The sequence below is a fragment of the Sciurus vulgaris genome (genome assembly GCF_902686455.1).
Source record: "Sciurus vulgaris genome assembly, chromosome: 7".
Classification (NCBI taxonomy): domain Eukaryota; kingdom Metazoa; phylum Chordata; class Mammalia; order Rodentia; family Sciuridae; genus Sciurus; species Sciurus vulgaris.
The window spans coordinates 144,982,929-145,003,690 of NC_136467.1; the positions used below are offsets into that span (position 1 = coordinate 144,982,929).

General features: G+C 46.1%; 1 protein-coding gene across 7 annotated transcripts in view; it reads left to right on the forward strand.

Moving 5' to 3' along the window:
• The window catches only part of PHACTR1 (phosphatase and actin regulator 1), a 502,764-nt gene that overhangs the window by 376,935 nt on the left and 105,067 nt on the right, over nt 1–20,762 (forward strand). For all 7 annotated transcript variants that reach the window (XM_079147314.1, XM_079147312.1, XM_079147317.1 and 4 more), the window contains one exon: nt 11,768–11,848. In XM_079147314.1, coding sequence (XP_079003440.1) covers nt 11,768–11,848 — 81 coding nt within the window. The remainder of the gene's footprint in view (nt 1–11,767; nt 11,849–20,762) is intronic.

The window sequence follows — 20,762 nt, forward strand, 5'->3', positions numbered from 1 at the left end:
AAAAATAAGGAAAGTATCTTCTATAACCATATACTATATTTTCAATTTTTATTTTATTTTTATTGGTTCTTTTTAGTTGTATGCATGACTGTAGAATTCATTTTAATATAATTGTACAAGCACAGAATATATCTTATTTTAGTTAGGACCCCATTCTTATGGATGTACACAATGGTGGGATTCACTCTGGTGTATTCATATAAGTACATACAAAAAGTATTTCAGATTCATTCCACTGTCTTTCCTTTTCCTATCCCCACCTCTCTGCCCTTCCTTCCCCTGTTTCTAATCTACTGAATATCTATTTTTTCCTCTTCCCCCTTTTTGTGGGTTAGTTTCCACATATCTGTGAACACATTCGACTTTGGTTTTTGGGGACTGGTTTATTTCACTTAGCTTGAGAGTCTCCAGTCTGAAGAATTCCCTAACATGATCTGATTCCCAGTCCATATTTACATAGTTGACCCCAAAGGGCTTTTCCAGCTGGTTCGTTTCAAACCAGGATGTAGTCAAGATCCTTGAGGAAAGTTCTCTTTAACAGCACAACTTACAGCTCTCTCTGAGCCTGTGTCCTTCCTTTTCACAGTCGTTTATCAGCTAATAGGACTGCTATGGGACCTGGCAAAGAGGTGAATAGACAGTTGACCCAGTATTAGTCACATGTTTTACTCTCCTAGTCTGCCACTCCAGAGGAACTATACTGTCTCAATTGCAGTCATAAGACACACTTATAATCAGTTATATCAAAACCAGAATCATCCCATGGGACAGGTACTCATTGTTGGGCTCCGTGGGGTCAAACAAGTCTGTGCCTTTACTTATGGGGAGTACACATGAGGCTGACCCACCATGGGGCTCATGGGCGTGCAGGGCTCTACTGACTGATGTTCCCCAGGACCAGAGGAGGACAAGGAGGTGGATGGCTGATCATCTTGCACCCTGAGGACCGTCCAGGCCAGTCAAGACTTCTTCACTTGATATTACAGGACTTGAGGGTTTCAGTTGTGTTTGATTCATTTATCAGAAAATTCTCTATAAGAGAATTTAACCCCTTAACTAGAGTCCTCCTTTGATCTCTATGGGGGATTAATTCCAGGACTCCCTCCCCACAGATACCCCCAAATTCACGGAGCCTCGAGTCCCTTGTATAAATGGCACAGTATTTACATAGACCACAACATCATCCCGTGTACTTCAAATCACCTCTAGGTCACTTGGAATACTTAATACCACGTAAATGCAACATACAAAGACAGCTGCTACATGGTACTGTTTTGGGAATGATAACCTGGTTAAAAAGTCTGCGTGTGGTCAGAACAGACCCAAGTTTGTTTTTCCTGAATATTTGTTATCTGCAGTTCTATAGGTTGAACTTACTAAGGTGGAACCTGATACAAAGGTCCAATTGTGTACCCCAGCTGATACTCCATTAAAGGATCCTGGGGTTCAAGGAATTGAGGAGGAGGGCCGGGTTAACCAAATCAAGCTGCTTTCTTTACTTGGAGTCTTCCTGGAGCCTCCAGTGTGCTGTGAACGCTGTGGTTGTCCCCTGGAGTACCTGGCACTTCCCCACATCACTTGTCCTCAGAGTGCTTTCCTCCAGACCTCTACAGAACAGGTTCTGGGCAGTGCTGACCTGGGTGGCTTGGGCCTCTTTATAACAAACAGCACTACATAAGCATCTCATCTTCAGCCTCATGGGCCGTGAAGAGCTTGCCCAAGCTCAATACTTAGCACCAAACAGCTTCCATGGTTGGGTTGCCATGTTGAACATGAGGAATTTTGTTCATGTGCCTGAACTTCATCTGCCAAACCTGCACTGGTGTCACCCTAATATCAGATACTTGCTTCAGTGTCGGGGATATTCAGGCCTGCTGGGGAAACCTGCATCTGGGTCCCAGAGCTGGTGAGGCCTCTGTCTTCTTGGTCAGAGGGACGGATTACTGGGCTTTTGCTGAAGTTCCTATTGTAGCAGTACAGAGGGGACTGTTAGGTCAGGGCAGAGACCAGGACTTGGGCTTCTTGTCAGGTGATAGGGACATTCACACCTCAGATTCTTGTTGGTAGAATTTGGTTCAGATTTTTAGAAAGGGTAAAACACAAGATTCTAAACTTCTCTTTTCATCTTTTGAGGATCATTTGGTCTTAATTGCCAAATAAAAGATTTTCATTTTGAATTAGCAATTCAATAAACTTTCCTTGGATAAGCAAATAATTGAAAACCTCCTTACCTAGTTCATACCTTGGCTATTGGCAGAAGGTTTAGATATTCATAGCACTCTTGAACATCTGAGTAAAAGATGCAATATTTGGTGCTCATCAAATCTTTCTTTGATTAATATGACTTTTTCTGGAATGTGTCTGTCATACCATGCTGTCTAAAACTAGACATTCGGAGTTGCGTTCTGTTTTGACTTTCTTTTCCTTCTTCGATAGCAATTGACAACAGTGTTTTTTTTTTTTTTTCTCATTAATTTCCTTATGAAATAAAAGATCAATTGGTGTTTGCCATCTGGTCTTTCAGAAGGTCAGATCACCCATTTTTTTATGTTCTCCAAATCCTTGGACCTCTTTCCCTTCTTCTTTCCTGTATTGTGTGTATTAATGTAATTTCAAAATAGTCTCTTCATCTTCAAAAAATGAAAGCATTTTCTCTATAGTTGGCATTGATGTGGGTGGATTGCTTCATTCTGGCTGCCTTTGCCGTCTATTAGCACCTGGGTTGGTTGTTTTGTTTGGGGTCTTTCTAGGTCATGGGTTATTTGCATCCTGTGAACATTATTCATGAAGCCAGATGGGAAGTGGAGGCATGTTCTAGGTCCTGGAGGCTCATTCCATTTGTCTCTTGTAGATTTCTAGCCTAAAATTTCCTTTCACTGGAGCTGTGAAATTTGAAAGGGTTTGTAAAAGCTTCAGATTTTACTTGCAAGTTGACTATTTGAAGGATGGGAGGTGGAAGACTCTGTAGTAAGTGACTGCACATTTCATCATTTCTCAATTGCTTTTCCCTTTCAAACTTTCATTCCCTTCAGAAGGTAATTTAAAGTCAGTTGAGCAGGGAATTCAACAGAGATAGATTATTCTGGAGAAAAATCTAAACAAGTCTCTTCTGTGGTGCTCTTAGCAGGACCAAATGACTTTCTCCAACATCAATATTGGTTTTTTTTTTCTTTTTTCTTTTTTCTCATCTTTTTTTAAAATAAAAAGCAGTACTTAAAAGTTATGAAACATAAGTTTCTTTCTTCCATCAGGACTGGAAACACACACAGAAAATGCTGGGCCCCCAAATTACACACATAGCTAGATAGTTCACAAAAATCTTTGTATGTGTTCCCATCAGTACCTGAACAAGTAGTTTTATAGCACCAACATTTATGCCCAAAACATAGAAACTTAAATTTCATTCAGTTTCAGTCTAATTAAATAAATCATGTTGCATCCATCCCATGAAATGGTGTGGAATATTCAGAAAGAATGAGGTTGTCCTATACGGACGGAGAAGATCCCTAAAACCAACTAATGAGTTAGAAAAAGGAAAAGAAAACTCATAGGACATGTGTAGAATAATTCCATTTATGGTTTTGTTGGAGATGATGGTGGTGCTGGGGACTGAACCCAGGACCTTGCACATTCAAGGCAAATGCTCTACCACTGGGCTACACCTCCAGTCCTTCCATTTAAGTCTTATGAAACTACTTAAGTGTGATGTGGGTGGGGTGAGCATTGGGGGCAGAAGATGGTGAGTTTACCAAAGGAGAGCAGTGGGGGCATTTGGGTCATAAATGGAAAAAGGACTTTGTTTTTTCTGTATTTCTTGTATTTTTTACAGTGAAATATCTTCGTGTATTGTTTCCATCAATAAAAAGGTACATATATGAAAGAATTTTTAAAAATGCCTTAGTCATTTAAACAATTCACCCAACCTAGGCATTCACTAAGGAGAATGAGCCCATCTCAGATGCTTATTTTATTTATTTATTTTATTATATTTGTGGTGCCAGGGTTTAAACCCAAAGCCTCGTGCATCCTAGACAATTGCTCCACCCCGAGCTGTACCCCAGCTCAAGATGTTTATTTTTAAATTCATTAATGTCAAAGAAGCATGGCAGCTCTTTTCCTGGCTGGGACCATGGAGGGTGCCAAAGAGAAGAAAAAGAAGTTTCCAGAAACCCTTAAGAAAAAGCAAAGGAATTTCACAGAGCTGAAGGTAGAGTGCCTGAGAAAGAAGATGGCCCAAAAGATGCTTCAAAGACCAGGAGGAAGCTTATCTATGAAAAAGGCGCGCATTACTACAAGGCATACGGGCAGATGTACAGAATGGAGATTTGAATGGCAAGGAGGGCAAGAAAAGCTGGCACCTTCTAAGTACCTGGAGAATCCAAACTGGCACTTGTCATCAGTATCAGAGTACCGAATGTTCATAAGGTGTTACAACTTCTTCACCTTTGTCAGATCTTCGATGACACCTTCATTAAACCTTCAGCAGATCTAATTCATTCAACAAGGCTTTGATTAGCAAGCTGAGGAGCGTGGAACCATACACTGCGTGGGGTACCCAAACCCGGAGTCACTGAATGAACTAGTCTACAAGCATGGCTACGGCAAAATCAACAAGAAACTAGTTGCCACGATAGATAACGCTTAGGTTGCTCCATCTCTTGGTAAATATGGCTTCATCTGCATGGAAGATCTGATTCCTGAGATCTGCACTGCTGGAAAACATCTCAAAGAAGCAAATAACTTCCTGTGGCCCTTCAAATTATCTTCTCCAAGAGATGGAATGAAGAAAAAGACCACCCATTTTGTAGAGGGTAGAAATGCTAGATCAGATCAACAGGCTTATTAGAAGGATGAACTAAGGTATCTACCATGGTATTTTTAAAATCTGGTCAGTTAAAAAAAACAGTGCCTGCTCTCAATGTGAAAGAAAAAGAAAAGAAGGAGAGCATTCCTTGACTTATTGCAAACCTGTGTGGATGGAGAGACTGGGAAGAATAAATGGAGGAGAGATGATGGGGAGCTGACTTTTCGTGGCTATGCCATAGGGGCTTGGAGGAGGGGTTTATAAAAATAATCAGACTAAGGCAGAGGCAGGAGGATTGCAAGTTCAAAGCCAGCCTCAGCAAAAGCAAGGCACTAAGCAACTCAGTGTGACCCTGTCTCTAAATAAAATACAAAATAGGGCTGGAATGTGGCTCCATCGTCGAGTGCCTCTGAGTTCGATCCCCGGTGCCCCCCTGAAAAAATCAGACTAGAATTCTGGCACTCCACCAGTGGAGGACAGCCTGGGCTGTTCTCCCCGGATCCCCTGTCTCAAGCCCCTGTCCACCTGTCACAGATAAACCTGTGGCCATGCCCCCAGCTTCCCTTCCTATACAAACTGACACAAGTTGGGTGTGCTTTTAAGTGTGGGCTTTATTATTATTCAGTGTGACTAGGCCAGCAGGGGAGGGAAGGGCTTCAGATCCCAAGAGGAGGGGGCACCCCATGCTACACAGGGAAGCATCAGGGCTGACTAGGAGGCCGACAGAGCAGGAGGAAGTGTAGGCAGGCACCTGTATGGTGGCTTCTGTGGGAAGGAGTGGGCAAGGCCAGGTAGGCAGGTTTGGATTGGCCAGTGGGACCTGGGACCTCGGGGCTGTCTACAGTCCTCTGGTACCCACCCGCCACCCCCGCGGGGTGATTAGGGTGCACTATGGCTTGTTTGTGTATGAAAGGCAAAGGCAAATCCTTTGGTACCTCTCAGAACTGGGGGCAGTGGGCCACCCAGATTCAGCGAGGAGCCCCACAGAAAACGAAGATGCCCCATTAATACTTCGTGGTGCCAAGGCAAGAATAACTCGGTCTTCTGAGGCTTCCTGCCTAGTTCTTATATTAGGCAGTTTGATGGCGAGCTTCGGGAATCTTCCCTGGATATGCCAACCTCTGAAGCTGGTTGTTTGGGGACATTGAGGGTCACTTTAGCTACAGAAATTGAGAAAGCATTCTCCCACGCCTGTTTCGGGTGAAAGGATCTGTGAAGCCTCCTCTCACAGGTTTGGATCAACCCCTTTGAGTCTCAGGTGTGTAAAGGCAGATTGGAATTCGGTTCCCTTTCCCTCTTCGCACTACTCAGGGGTTGGCTTAGAATTTGAGGCTGGGCGTCCCTGGAAGTCGCCTTTACATGTTTACAGTTTTTGTTTTGAGATTTTAGTCGCCACGGTGCATCATAACCCTCCATGCTGCTGGAAATTCGGTTAATTTCTAAAGATCAGGGACTTGCATCGACTCCTGGCCAAGGTGCGTGCTTGTTCTCCTGAGAACCAAATCCCTGATTTTTACATTTTGGTTCAACTGATTGACAAGGTGTTAGGGATTTTAAAATTGCTTTTTAAGGGATTGGCCTGTATTTCTGATTCTTTCATTTTAACGTCAGCTTCTTTGCTTTCTGTGGCCTAAAGCTTATTAAATATCTTAATGATCTGCTTAGATGTGCTTTTTTCATATTTTGAATCAATGCTTTTGCCATTTGGAGAACTCCTCTCCATTTTAACAGCTTTATTGAGATGCCATTTCCCTACCGTCAGTTAACCTGATGTCAGTGTACAACCCCATGGTGTTAGTACATTTAGAGGGCTGTGCAGGGCTGGGGTTGTAGCTCAGTGGTAGAGAGCTTGCCTAGCATGTGCGAGGCCCTGGGTTCAGTCCCCAATCGTGGGGAAAAAATCCCTAAAGAGCGGTGCCAGTGTCACCACAATCCCAATTTTTATTACACCCAGGTATCCCCACGCGTGGTCACTCAGATCCTTCGCTGCCCTGGCTTTAATAAGTGAGTTCTGTTATAGTGAGCCTCACATTTACAGATAGGTTTCCTTGTTTACTGGCTTTTTCTTTTATATAAAAATAATACCTGCTTGCATAGTCTTGCCAAGCCCACTAATACCAACTCTGGGGTATTTTTAAGGGATAGATAGTTTCTTTCTGTTCATTTCCATTTGCTACCTCACGAAGACTGCTCACTTGCTGGGGGCCAGCTCACCACCAAGCCCGATGTCGTTACCTGACTTACCTTGTGCCTGTTCTCATTTGGGCAGTTGGGGTGCTCGTCACACCTCTCTTTGCAGGCCTTGCTCCTCTTCTCTAGATTCTTTAGCTTTTAGGGTTTCAACTCATCTTTTGTTTCTTGGCTCTACCCAAAGCCAAATTACTGGGGAGGGACAGCTGAACCTTGACTTTGGTTGGTGGAAAGCAAACCGGTCTTTCTTTCTTTTCTTCTGTACATTAACCATGGGTCCACACTCTCTTACGGTTCAGGAGGAAACCAGGTTCAGTGGCCTGAGGTCCCTGTGTGTTTGGATCACTTTCTGGAGTGGTGGTGAACTTGACCTTGGTTAAACCTAGCACTGGCTTTGGAAGGGCAGCTGAAAGCAGAGTTAAGAGAGAGGCGTCGTGCACACCTTATTAAAAGAAATAGTCAGAAAACAGTGCCTTTGAAAGAGCAAGTGTCTAAGAATAAAGTAATGGTCATTTTCCTGGAATACTCAACACCCAGTAAATTATTAATAAGGTCACCTTGCCTTGTGGGAGACTGAGTGTTCTCAAGCTCATTAGGTGGACCTCACGACCAATATGACAGCACCAGGGGAAAGGAAGAGGGATTTGGTGGGGTGAGTGTTCTTTTATATTGTTGTTTTGATCTTCTGCTCTCTGCTACATGATTCCGAATAATTCAATTTTTCTGGACCCGGGGTACCTCATGTAGAATGGTAATGATGATTCTTGACAGGATGGTGGGGAGGATCAAGTTAAACAACACAAATTTCTACACTTCTCAACTAATGTGCAAGTTCCCTCTGGGCACAGGGTTCTGTACCCAGAAATGGAAAAAGCCTTAAGATAAAGCCACCTCTTTCCAGAGTGCTGATTTGATATGAAAATTGGTGGGAGGCAGGTTTTCTCATTTAAATTAGAATGGATATATTGTATGGGGTCCACCTAATTTTTTTCTTTTGGTTCTGGGAAAAGAACCCAGAACCTCACACATACCAGGCAGATGTTGTACCACTGAACTACACCCCCAACCCATCCATCTTAATTTTGAAAAAAAAAAAAAAAACAATGCAAATGGCAAGTTCAGGGCAGAAGACTTCACATCATACTTTTGGAGTTCCTAGCATTCCTTCTTTTTTTTTTTCCTTTGCTTTAATTATTTTTTTATTTTTACAGACTGCATTTTGATTCATTGTACACAAATGTGGTACATCTTTTTATTTCTGTGGTTGTGCACGATGTAGATTCACACCATTCGTGTAATCATACATGTACAGAGGGTCATGATGTCTGTCTCATTCCACCATTTTTCATACCCCCCCTCTCATTTCCCTCTACATAATCTAAAGTTCCTCCATTCTTCTCTCACCCCGACCCTCCACCCCCATTATATATCATCATCCACTTATCAAGGAAAACATTCAGCCTTTGTTTTTTTGGGATTGGCTTATTTCACTTAGCGTAATATTCTCCAATTCCATCCATTTATCTGCAAATGTCATAATATCATTCTTCTTTATGGCTGAATAATATTCCATTGTGTGTATATATATATCATAGTTTCTTTATCCATTCATCTGCTGAAGGGCATCTAGGTTGGTTCCACTATCTAGCAATTGTGAATTGAACTGCTATAAACATTAACGTGGCTGCTCTACTGTAGTAAGCTGATTTTAAGTCCTTTGGGTATAAACTGAGGAGTGGGATAACGGGTCAAAAGATGGGTCTATTCCAAGTTTTCTGAGGATTCTCCACACTGCTTTCCAGAGTGGCTGCACCAATTTGCAACTCCACCAGCAATGAAAAAGTATGCCTTTTCCCCCACATCCATGCCAACACGTATTATTGTTTCTGTTCTTGAGAATAGCCATTCTACTTTATAATGAGGAGTGTTCTTGGGAAGTTTGAGATCATGCTATGTGACAGAGTCTAGCATAGCCCAGGCCACATGCACAGTCTCATTTCTCTTCTTCTGGCTTCATGAAGTTTCCAGCTGCCTTTCCTTGCACATACTCGATACCTCCTCTGGACCATCCACCCTCCGAACCCAGTCCTCATCTTGCACGCTCTACCTTCGTGATTGACAGCACCTTCCGTTCAGTTACTCAGGATGGGAAGGAACCAAGTTGTCCTTGACCCCCTTCTCTGCATGTCGCTTGTCCAGTCCTTAACTTGAGGTCCTGCCAACATTGCCGCCTCACATGTCTTGAACTCTGTGTCGCCCGTGTCTTTGTCCAAGCGCCACCCTTCCCTGCCGCGATGTCCGGAATCATGCCGTGCCTAGTCTCCCACCTGTTCTCCGCACTGAAGTGACTGTTTGCCTTTCCAAAACTCCCACCTGACTGCTTCTTCCATGACTCCTAGGATAGCACGTGCTCGGTGCAGCCCCGTGTGACGCAGCCCTGCCCTCAGTCCTCACCTCACCTGGGCTGCTGGCTGCAGCCAGAGGCGCTTCTGTGTCCTGCGGTGCCATGATTCGCACCTGGGCCCAGCCGGCTCTCTCCGAGTTCCCCTCAGCCCTACCCGACTGCTCTTTGCATTCCTCTTTCAAATGTCAACTCAAGGCTCTCCTTCCAGAAAAGCCCCTGACACCCCAACAAGGGCCATTATCTCAGTATGTAATCTCACATTGGACGATGCCGTTGTTTAATGACAGTCTGAAGCTCACGTTAATCTGTAAACTCTTTGAGGGCAGAGACTGTCCCTTGGTCACCATCATCTCCAGCCCCTAGCAGGTGACATTCATCTGGAGGTGACATTCTCTGTCATGATTGGCTGAGTGAGGGGTGACAGCTGGGGTCTGGGTGACAGAGTGGAGCTGGACCCCATCCACGTTCTTCCAGCAGCTTCGGATCTCGGACCCGCAAGCCCAGCACCTGTGGGGCAGATTCCTGCTGTGGAGCAGACCCATCCATCCCAGGCTGCTCTTGAAAAGCCCTGGGAAGCCTCAGTGTTTAAGAGAAGTCCATTCCGCTCGTGTGGTTAAGTACAGGATGACGAAGCACCTTGTTCCATGACATGACTTTATGTCCCCTAAAAGATCTGTCACCGACCCCTTGCTTCAACTCCTGGCTTCCCCTGACCTGCCCAGTCTTCACCCTGGTGACACCAGGCAGATCTTCTCCAGGCCAGAGCACTGGATCCTAACCTGGAGTCTTCTTCCCCTCTCCAGCCATCCCCACCACCCCCTGCACGGAGAGCACCCTTCTGTCCCCCTGCACCCTCTCCCTCATTGGATGCGGGTTGGAAAGCGCTTTCACCACCAAAACACACCCACCCCAGAGTTTGCCACACCCACCTTTACCCCTCGCCCTACCTGTGGTGCCCCTCCTGTCCTCCCCTCCCTGGGTCTGCACGTATGTGTCACTCTGACTGGTGAAGTTCTCAGTAAGCTACGGGCGAGTGCATCTTGACCTTGCATTTGTTTTTTTTTTTTTTTCTCCTGCCACTTAATTCATCATAATATAAGAAAGGAAGTTAGGATGTGATTGTAAAAAATAGTAAGTTCCAGATTTTCTCCTCAGTGATCCTTAGCCCAGCTCTGCCTAGGAATGACTCAGGGAGCTGTTTCTCAGGATCCGGGTCTTCCGACCCCACCCTGGACCTGTGAAACTGGAATTGCTGGGCTGAGGCATCTGTTTTCCCGGACCAGCAAGTGACTCACCTGAGGTCCCACAGCTAGTGGGTGTCAGAAATAGAACCACAGCCCGGGTTCTCTGCTCATTTCTAGTCCTTGGTCATATTCTCTGGACTAGATTCTATTGAGGTGCATGCATCTAATTAATCTGTATATGAATTTGCATTAAAAGCTTCTCTACTTTTTATTTATCTTTTACCCTGAATAACTATGCCTCTAAAGGACAGTAAGAGCCTAGGGGTGACAAAGCCACTGAGAACTGTCACCACCCTCTGCACAGTGTTTACCAGAGACTGGGCACTGCTGCCGTCCCTTTATAGGCTCCTCCTGACCCCCCTGCATGCCCTTCTTGCTGTCACTCACTCCTCTACCCCCAGGCTCCGCTGCCACTCAAATGTCCCTCCAGGTGCCCACTGCTCTTGGCTCCTCCAGCCCCAGCTGCTGAGCATCTGGCTCAGGTGCCTGACCGGAGACACATCTGGAACTGTGGAGTCTGTTGCTCATTGAGCTGCCGCCATATGCAGCCTGAGAGAGGCGGGTGTGGGGGTCCTGCCAGGGAGGTCACCTGCCACCTCTGGGGTAATCCACTGGGGACCCTGGGGTGCCAAGTAGAGTGTTTGCAGGAGATAGTTTCCTACTTTAGTATTTCTTGATAATGACAGCTCAGTGAATCACCATCTGTGAAGTGGAGCTGGAGGGGTCCCACACTCTGGGAAGTGCCTCAGACTTTGAGGCAGAGCCCAGATGGGAGATCAGATGTCCAGCTTGGAGTCCTGGTCCCTCTACCCGGTGCCTGTGTGACGGACACAACATGGAGCTTGTCCATGCTACAGCTTCCTTGACTGTAAATCAAAGTCAATAAAATGCCTACCATATAGGTAATGTAGAGACTGGAAGATTTAGACAAATCATCTGATTAAGAGGTTTATCATTGTAGCAAAAAACTATTAACTGGCATGCAGGGTTGGCTTCCGGAGGAGAGCGGAACGCACATAAGCCCTTCACTCATCGCACGGCGGTTCGGTTAACAGAGATCCGTGGGGAAGACATAGTGCCACTCTCCCCTGCTCACGCCTGCTTCTCTCTCTCTCTTGCCTGTAGCCCTGGAAAGGAAGATCTCCATGAGGCAAAGCAGAGAGGAGCTGATAAAGCGAGGGGTCCTGAAGGAGATCTATGATAAAGGTAAGAGGACCCGTCCCCTGCCCGCGGGCTCCCGGGCCCACACACCGTCCGTCTGGCCCATTTCTGGCATTGCACTGAATTTTCTGCATCACTCTATGAAGTGAGTGGAAGATCGGAACCCTTAAAACTCCAGACAGTTCTGCAGAGAATAGACTACAGGGACACTTACGATATTGATAGTATGACGGGGAATAAAAGCTCCCACTCTGTCTGCTGAGAATCAAACCACAGGTTGCTAAGAAAGATGTGCACTCCCGAAATGATGTGGGTCCAGGCTGTGGGCCTGGGGGTGCGAGAGGCCACATCCCCAGAGCTTAGGCTCTTCCCACACCGGGGCTTCCCAGGATCGATGCCGAGAACCACAGGCGTCTCCGGTTTTCTTAACAGTTTATTTTTTTTTGGGGGGGTAGCTTGTTCTCCCAGCCCACTCCTGCAGTGAGTCTCCTCACAACAGAAAAAAATAAAGTGGAAAAAATTATGACTATACACGCAAGACATCTTAAATGACGATATTTGCAGAGACCGAGGTGCTCTGTGAATGTGTCCCCAAGTGCTCACCAGGGGCCACTGCATCTTTTGCGTACTGAATTCTTCTCTTTAAATATGAACGTTGGCAGTGATTTACAGGTTATGTTAACTAACATTCAGTCCTCTATCCTGAGATGGTCGCTGTTTCAAATGGCACTCGTGTGTGTCTCCTCTGCCCTGCCCCCTTGCATCTTCTGCTTCCCTTCCTCCCACTCTGAGGAACGCATTCTCCTCTTTGGTCTTTAAGTGAACTAACAGACTGTCGCTTCTGATCCCATCACAGCCGGGAATAGCAGTCGTGTGTCAGGCCCTCTTACTGTTTCACCCTGGCGTGATGTGACGGACCAGATGATTAAATATTCTACTTTAAACATTCACCCTGGCTGTCCAGGCCCTCTGGTAGTTCTGGTGACACATCCTGTGCTTCTGTCGGGTTCTGTGTGCGCAGTTTGGTCCTCATACCAGAAGGTAGGCTGTTCCCAGGTCCTGGTGTGTCTCTGATTCCGCTCTCTGGGATGGTCCCGATCCCTCTGGTGCATCCCATCTCACCCGTTACTGCCACGGGGCTTCCTGGAGGTGCGTTTGAAGTGTTCTCTACGCACAGATTGCCAGCCTGCAGAGCCAGTCAGCTGCAGCACACTCTCGCCCCGCCCTGGTGGTGAGGGACCCTGAGGTAGATTCTGGAGCTGCCCTATTCCAGTCTCCATCCCATAATCATTGGCACCTCCTCAGCTCACGAGTCCCTCTGGTGAGCCCCTCTGGCCTTTCTATCTAGGGAATCCCATAGCAGAACACAACTTCTTTGGTTGATTCAGCTCGCCAGGGGGAAGAAAAATCCATAATTTTGTGACTTCCTCTGCAGCATCTGGCTTTCTGTTCAATCCCCCAACCCTCCCCTGCATTGACCTTCATCTCCGTCCTTTCTGATAAGCTCCTTTCTCTGTATCTGCCCCCAGGAGAGAAGGAAGATGGTGACTGCAGGTATAATGTCATATAATAAGCACCCAAATGCTTAAATAAATATTGTCACAGCCAAAGCCTGTTGGGGTTCAGCGGAACAGTCCTTCCCCTCCTTCCCTCCTTACTGAGCTCTGCAGATCCTCAGGCATGCTCCAAAACAGAGGCTGCCTTTTACTGTAGCATTCATTATTTTCATTGCATCTAAATAACTGGGTTAAGGTGAGCATCGCCCAGGTGGCTTCCCGGGTTAAGTCCCAGGTTGTTGGAGTAAAAGCTACATTTTGTAAGGAAAGAATTGGAGGGCTGTGTGTCTGGGGCTTGCCAAGGCCACACAAGCAGTCGGAGTCCCTGAGAGTGACAGGTGCCTGGGGCAGTGTTTCTCCATCGACAGGCACTGAGCTGGCCCCTGATCTGCTCTCAGTGGCTCTGGAGGAAAGGCCCAGTCTAGTCCCCTCTGTCACTGGTCACTGCGGCTTCCTATTTTATTTCATCTTAGCACTATGACTGTAGGCCCATTTCTGTTTGTTGAATGGCTATCTGTACTAGCCCTTAAGCACCAGGAGAGCAGGGGTCCCGGAGGGTTACAGCTAGATCCCCCAACTGCAAATAATGTCGAACAGAGATCAGACTCTCAAAAATATTTACCATCTGGGTGATGGAAAAGGAAAGGAAGAGAGGGACTCAAATTAAGACTGCACAGGCTTGTGTTCGCACTGTGGACTCTAATCTCATCACCTTATATTACATCACATTGTGAGGTGAGCAGCACGAGCCCCAGGATTAGATTACTTGGATTCAATTCCAGTTCTACTAAGTAGCTGTGCAACTTTAGTCAAGTTGCTTAACTTCTCTGTGCTTCTGCTTCTTTTTCTCAAAGCGTGGATGATATTATGGTGATGAGGATCACAGGAGCTAACTCATGCCATCTTGAGGATCCATTTTTCAAGAAACGTTAGCATGCCACCGCTGTTACTAGTTTTGTTATCATCATCATCATTCTTTATGATTTTTCAATCAATTTATGTGCCTCACCCTTCATGATCTTATCAACAAGCCCAAGAATTAGGAAGGGTGGACATCACTGCCCTCTTTTGTCTCAAAATTGCAAAGGGACAAAGATCTACAGCCCCCTGGCAATGGTGTCAGGGAAGTCTGTCAGTGAGAACCCTGCTTTCCGCAGCCTCGTTCCGCTCCCAAGAGGGAGGTCCTGGCCTCCCTCTTGGCCTCCATATGAGCCATTTTCCTCCCTTGCCTTCTTTCCTCTTTGCGGCCTCTTTCTCCTTGCAGTATCTGAGATTCTGGTGGGTAAAAGAAAAAAAAAAAAAAAGCTCACTACCACAGTCTAATGGACTGTGACAGAAGAATTTCAGCACGTTCTTCAGGTTGTTAGTGTCCGGGGAGAATTTCAGACCTGGAGAGACCCTCACCCATTGCCTGGCTGGTGGTTCCTCCTGGTGTCAGCAGGCAGGACTGGAGCTAGTTACCTGGCAGTAAGACCATTTCCACCCAAGGTGCACGGTCCCTGACCACTGCCTGCTGTCGGGTAGCTGCTGGGTCAGCCCTCAGCCCCGGCACAGCCCTCTGGGTCCAGCCTCTGTTCATGCTGTGCCTACACCGTTGGGCTGCATGTTAGTAGCATTAATGTGGCAGAAAGCAGTCTGTCCTCTTTATTCAGCAGGAAAGATTTTCTTTTCCAATCTGCACTGCATTTTTAAATTTTTCTTAATAACACCCCATTCCTCCTTAGAAAGTACAAAAGAAGGCTGCCATAGGGGTCTGAAAGTCACAGCTGTGGGCACGAGTGGACTCAAGATGGAGTGAAGTGTTGTTGCTCTCCGCATTTCTTTGTATTTTTTCTGAGGGGGTTGAAATCTCAAATGTTCCATGAATTCAGATCAAGACAAACGAGAACTTGGATCTACAAGAAAAAACTCAAATGTCTCTAGAAATTCCTCATTTAGTGGAATCTGGTAGAAGTGAAAAGCATAATTATTCCATGACTTGTATTTTTTGTTCATTTTCATATAGAATCACGTAATTTTAGAGTTCAGAAGCGCTTTAGATAAGAGTTTAAAAATTAGAGCAATTTGTTGGATCCCTAGATGTATCTAAACCACATAAGAATGCAGTGAACTCTAAAAACTTTGAAACTTTGAAAATAAGGGAGGATTTTTTTAAAAAAAAATTTTTTTAGATGTTGATAGGCCATTATTTTATTCATTTATTTCTATGTGGTGCTAAGAGTCAAACCCAGTGGGTGACAATACTAGGCAAAGTGCTCTGCCACTGAGCCACAACTGAGTCGGGGGTTACATTTCATTAGTTGCAGTGATAGTGAGGATGTAAAATGATTAAGATGTAAAATGATTAAGTTGTTTTTCTACCATTTTCCAAATTTTCTTCAATCTGATACTCCTCGTTTTATGAAGTATGCACTGTGAACATCCATACGAACGATCAACTCTCTAAATGGCAAAAATGGGAAGCCGATCAGTGGTAGGACATCATCTGTAATTTGACAGCTTATTTTATTTATTCCCCATCCGCCTGGCCTGTTTGTTTAAATTAGACTGGATTTAAGCAAACTAAACCAAAGTTTAATTAAATGAAGTTTTCCTAGACTCCCCGAACATCTATTCATTCATTCATTCATTCAGTGAATCAGTACCTCGTGCCAGGTAGCTGCCTTCCGGTTGAGCTGTAGCAACGATGGAATAAATAAGCCCTAACCCTCTGCGAGCTTCCATTGCACTGAAGGAAACGGGAAATGATGCGACACTGTATATTCTCAGACAGCAATTAGCAGTCTGAGAGAAGCCAGTAGCTGAAGCAAAGGCACGGGGGCCCAGAATCTTAAACTCGGTCCACCTATCACGTAAAAGAACTCGTAACCTAATTCCCCAGTCCTTCCGTTCTTTCGGTCCACTCAGTAAGTCTCTGTGAAATTTAAGTCCTTCGTGTTGCATTTGCCTTCCTCTCTCGGTTCTCTGTAAATCAGAGTCCGATACCTGCTGCTCTGAGCCTGCAGTGTCTCCTCACCTCACTCAGGGAACTCCAAACTCCTACGCAGCCTACAAAGCCCTACGCAATCTACCTTCCCACCCTGACTTTTCCTTCAGCTCTCTGTGCACGTCCTACTCATCGCCGCTCCTTGACCTCCCTCCAGCCCTGCTTTCTGGCCCTGGAGGATTGCATGGGCCACTCCGTCCTCTAGAACTCTCTTCCTGCAGGTATGCACCTGCCAGCTCCTCATTCAAGTCATGTCTTGAAAAACTTGATTGATGTCACCTTCTCGACAGAGCTGACCCTAGGACCACCGGATTTGCAATTGCTGTCCCCTTCCCTCAGTTTCGTTTCCTTCCCTGTGACCTGTTTTCTTTCTTTTTACCTCGCAGACTTTGTAAATGGCTTATTTATCAGGTCAGTGTTTTCTGGTCCCTCTCCCCTAATAGTAAGCTGCACCAGGCAGGGTGGAGCCAAGTCCCTCCCGCAGTGCCTGGGACGGGGCCGGTGCCCAGTAAGCGTGTATTGGAAGAGCAACACAGGCAGACAGGCCACTTCTACGTGCTCACGTGAATCGGTTTTATCACCCACACTGGCAAAAGCCAGAACGCAAGTCCTCCTTAGTATTCAGTTTCATGGTTCATGAAACTGTATTTCAATGGGCAATTTTCTGTTCGGTGCACATTTATGTGTATGAATTCCAAACGCATGAGATAGTGTCCTTGAGTGTTATGGGGGAAATGCATACCAAAACCTTATGTTTGGCCTTTAGTAAAATAGGGACGCTATTTCTCCTATTTAGCAAGGACCTAAGAAGTCCCCTAGCCTGACTGCTGTTGTCATTGCCATGTGGGACCAAGCAGCTGAAGCCTAAGGAGGTGATTGACTTGCCTCTTCACGGCCAACGAGCGGGACTCTGAGAGTCCTGAGCAGCCCCAGCTCCCTCATTAGAATTCCGAGGAGAGGACAGCTTTGCCTGTGGGTAGTCGGCGTTCCTCCGTGAACATTGCAACCTGTGGTTTAATAATCCTACAAACAAACACCCTGCTGTGTGTATGAAATTGACGGGGTGACAGTGGCGATTGAGCTTCCGTCTGTGTCACCAGATTCCCCTGTGAAACCTCAGTTCTGTCACAGTGTCCTGTGCTTCTTAGAGTCCAGGTGCATCGAGGCCACATGACTGTTTCCTGAGTGGCCTGATGTGGGCCTGTGTGGTCAGCGCCCCTCACAGCCTGCAGTGTGGGGAGAGACTGTCCTGGGGAAAGCAGGTCGAGGGACAAGCCCGCTGCCAGGAGAGGGCAGACCTTCCTGTACCTGCTGCAGTGAGAGGGGACATGTCACAGCAGATGATAAAGTGCATCCAGGTGTGTTTTCCTCCTTAATCGGGTTAGCGCGACCTTTTGGAAGGTGTTATTTTTAATTATAAACACAAACAGCAGCTCCGTGAAATGGACATCTCTTTCCCGTTTCCCCTCCTCTGGCGTTCAAGAGGGAAAGTCTGATATTTAAATGAAAAGGTCATCCGTTGAAAGTAAAAATTCCTCCCTCTATTGGAGGAGAAGCACGTGGCCTTGAGCCTTCCCAGAGCCCCTCATGTACCTGGGATCCCAGGTGCACAGACATTTGAAGTCTGCAGGGTTCTGGGAAATGCTTTCAGCAGCCTTACTGGCTTGTCACAGTCTGAGCTGATCCAGTGTCCCCCCGGAAGTGGCGTCTTGGGAAAGCTGGGATTTCTGGCACTGTCTGGAGGGGAAGCGGCTTTACTGTCAGCACTGGAACAGGTCATCGTCTGGGTGGCCCTCTGAGCCGAAGACAGTGGATTCACCTAGACCCGTAAGTTTAGGATTGTAAAACAAAATGCCTTTAATAAGGTAAAGGAGAGAGATGGAAAGTGGTTTAAACCATCAGGAGGACAGAGAGAAATTGCAATAAATGTTCTCTTAAGCAACTGAATTCTTAGGAAAGCACTGCCCAGCCAGGAGAACGCCCTGGGTCACGACCGTAGCAGGTGAGTACCCGTCGCCCAGGGAACTTACTCACTCATTGCATTTAGACAAAGCACGGGTTACGTCACAGGTCCCGTTCTGGGCACTGGAAATAAAATAGCAGGAAGGATAAGAGAGTGTCACTTGTTGTCCTGGTGGTGGGCGTAGGTGGCTTGGCAGTTATGATGGGATGATATAGGACTTTCAGGTGGCACTTGGAAGTCTCACCCACCTGGGCCCCGGGACTTAGGCAAGGCAGCTTGGAAGGAGAAGTGCCTTAGAGGAAATCCGAAGCATGAGTAAGAACTAACCTAGAGGGGGGGGGGGGGGGGTAAGAGAATGTCACAGGCCCACACAGTCACAGGCACCGAGTTGGGAGCAGGTGCAGATGGTGCAGGCTGGAAAACTGCCCGTGCTTTACTCCTTATCCAGAGAACAGAGGGGAGCATGGGAGGGTCTTCTACATGATCCCACTTACAGCCTGCCCCCCTGCCTACAGGGGCAGTGACTTGGAGGGAATCCCAGACACCAATCAGGGAGACCAGTTGGCCAGACATGGCCAGGATACCAATGGTGTGGGGGTGGTAAAGGAATCAGGGTACCAGGTGTAGTGGGGAGGGGGGACAGATTGGAAATTTATAGGAGCTGAGGTCAGAGTGGTCATGTGACAGCTCAGATTTGGAGGAGGAAAGAAATTGGAAGGGCTGGTACCTAGGCTGTGTGCCTGGGTGACTGGGTAGGAAATCAGAGGAGCCATTCATTAAGCTGGGAACCCAAGGGAAGTGGATTTAGACCACAGAATATTGTGATGATCTGGCCCCGCTGATTTTGAGGGCGCGAGGCTCAAGAGGGAGGTCGGCCCTCGTGAAGTTGTGTAAATTGATGATATCTCCCAGGGAGAAGGTGTTGTGAGGGGGGAAAAAGAACCCTGATAGAAAATCTGTGAACCCTAACATTTACCATTTGGAAAATAAAAAGAAAGTAATCTGGAAGTGAGAAAAAACCCTCACAGCCTGAGAAATGGTCAAAGAAACAGGAAGTAGGTCAGAAGGGCACAGGGTTCTGGAAGCCTTGGCAGGAGACGAGCGGCTTGCAGGGTCGGTCGGGAAATGGTTCACACACCCAGTGCATGGGAGAAGGATCAGGAACAGGAAGTGCCCTTTCTGTTATCTTTATGCTCTGCAATTTTACCATCAGTTTTTTCCTGCGAAGTCAATATGCAGTCAGCAGGGCGTAAGTTAAGATCCTGCACTGCGGACAACGACCAAAAATTAACTCAGAGAGGCTGAAACAGTAAGCATATTTGGAACGACCTCAAGGCCAACAGCTTTTGTGTGTTTGTCCTCTAAAGTATCCCAAGTGCTTCAACAGTGCCGAGTTTGTTGGTGCACACTTAATATTTATTGCCTGACTGAATGAATGAAAGACTCACTTCATCAAATCCAGCGGGCACCCTGACCAATGCAATGGGCCAGCGATGGACAGAAACCTCTGAAACCCACTCGCTGTGATAGTTCACATTTCTTTTGTGTGTATTAAGAACACTTGAGGAGATATAATGTGTACCCGAGTCACCAGAAAACATTTGGACTGTGACAGTTCTGCCTGAACCTTCCTCCATCCTTATCAATAACAAAGGAGCAAGCAGACCCAGGGAGCTTTCCAGGGAAAAGCCCGGTCACCGGCGAGGTGAGCGCTTGCCCCCAAGTGGAACAGGAATGCTCTCAAGCCTCCAGAGCTAGCTTCTTCCCCTTGCAAAAATCTCAGAGAAGCCAAGTGAAGCCACATCTCCAGGCCAGCCCTGACCATGGACCACTGTAGTTCCTGCAGCAAGTGAATAGTACCCAAAACCACAAAGGCCACTCAGGAGCTCTGACAGACAAGCAAACACACCACGAGGATGCTGGATTCTTTGAGTAAAATGACATTCTAAAGGCAACTGAGGAATACGATTATGCACTGAGAGGGAAATAACATTAAGGAAGTATTGTTAATTTTTTGTGGTGATATTACGGTTGCTTAAGAAAATTTTTTTCAGAGATGTGTATTTTAGTGCAGAGGAATAAAATGACATGAAATCTGGGAGGTATTATGACATCTCTAAGAAAAAGAAAGAATTCAGGCAAGTGTTCCCAACAGTTTGACAGTTATTAAATCTGATGATCATTATGTGGGATCCACAGCATTGCTGTCTGCTTATGAGTGTGTTTGAACATTTTCATAATTTCAACTTTTTAAAAAATATGTGAAAAACCCCAATAGTGGAAAAAAGCTCTAGAAATTCATATTGTCAGAGAAACTTGTTACTAAATATAATTTTTTAAAAGACATTTAACTTGCCATTCCCAGAACCTGTAAACTCCTTTAGCATATGTTGTGAAATTGTGAAATTGAGTATGTGAACCGGACAAGGTACCTGAACAGAAAGAAGCCTGATC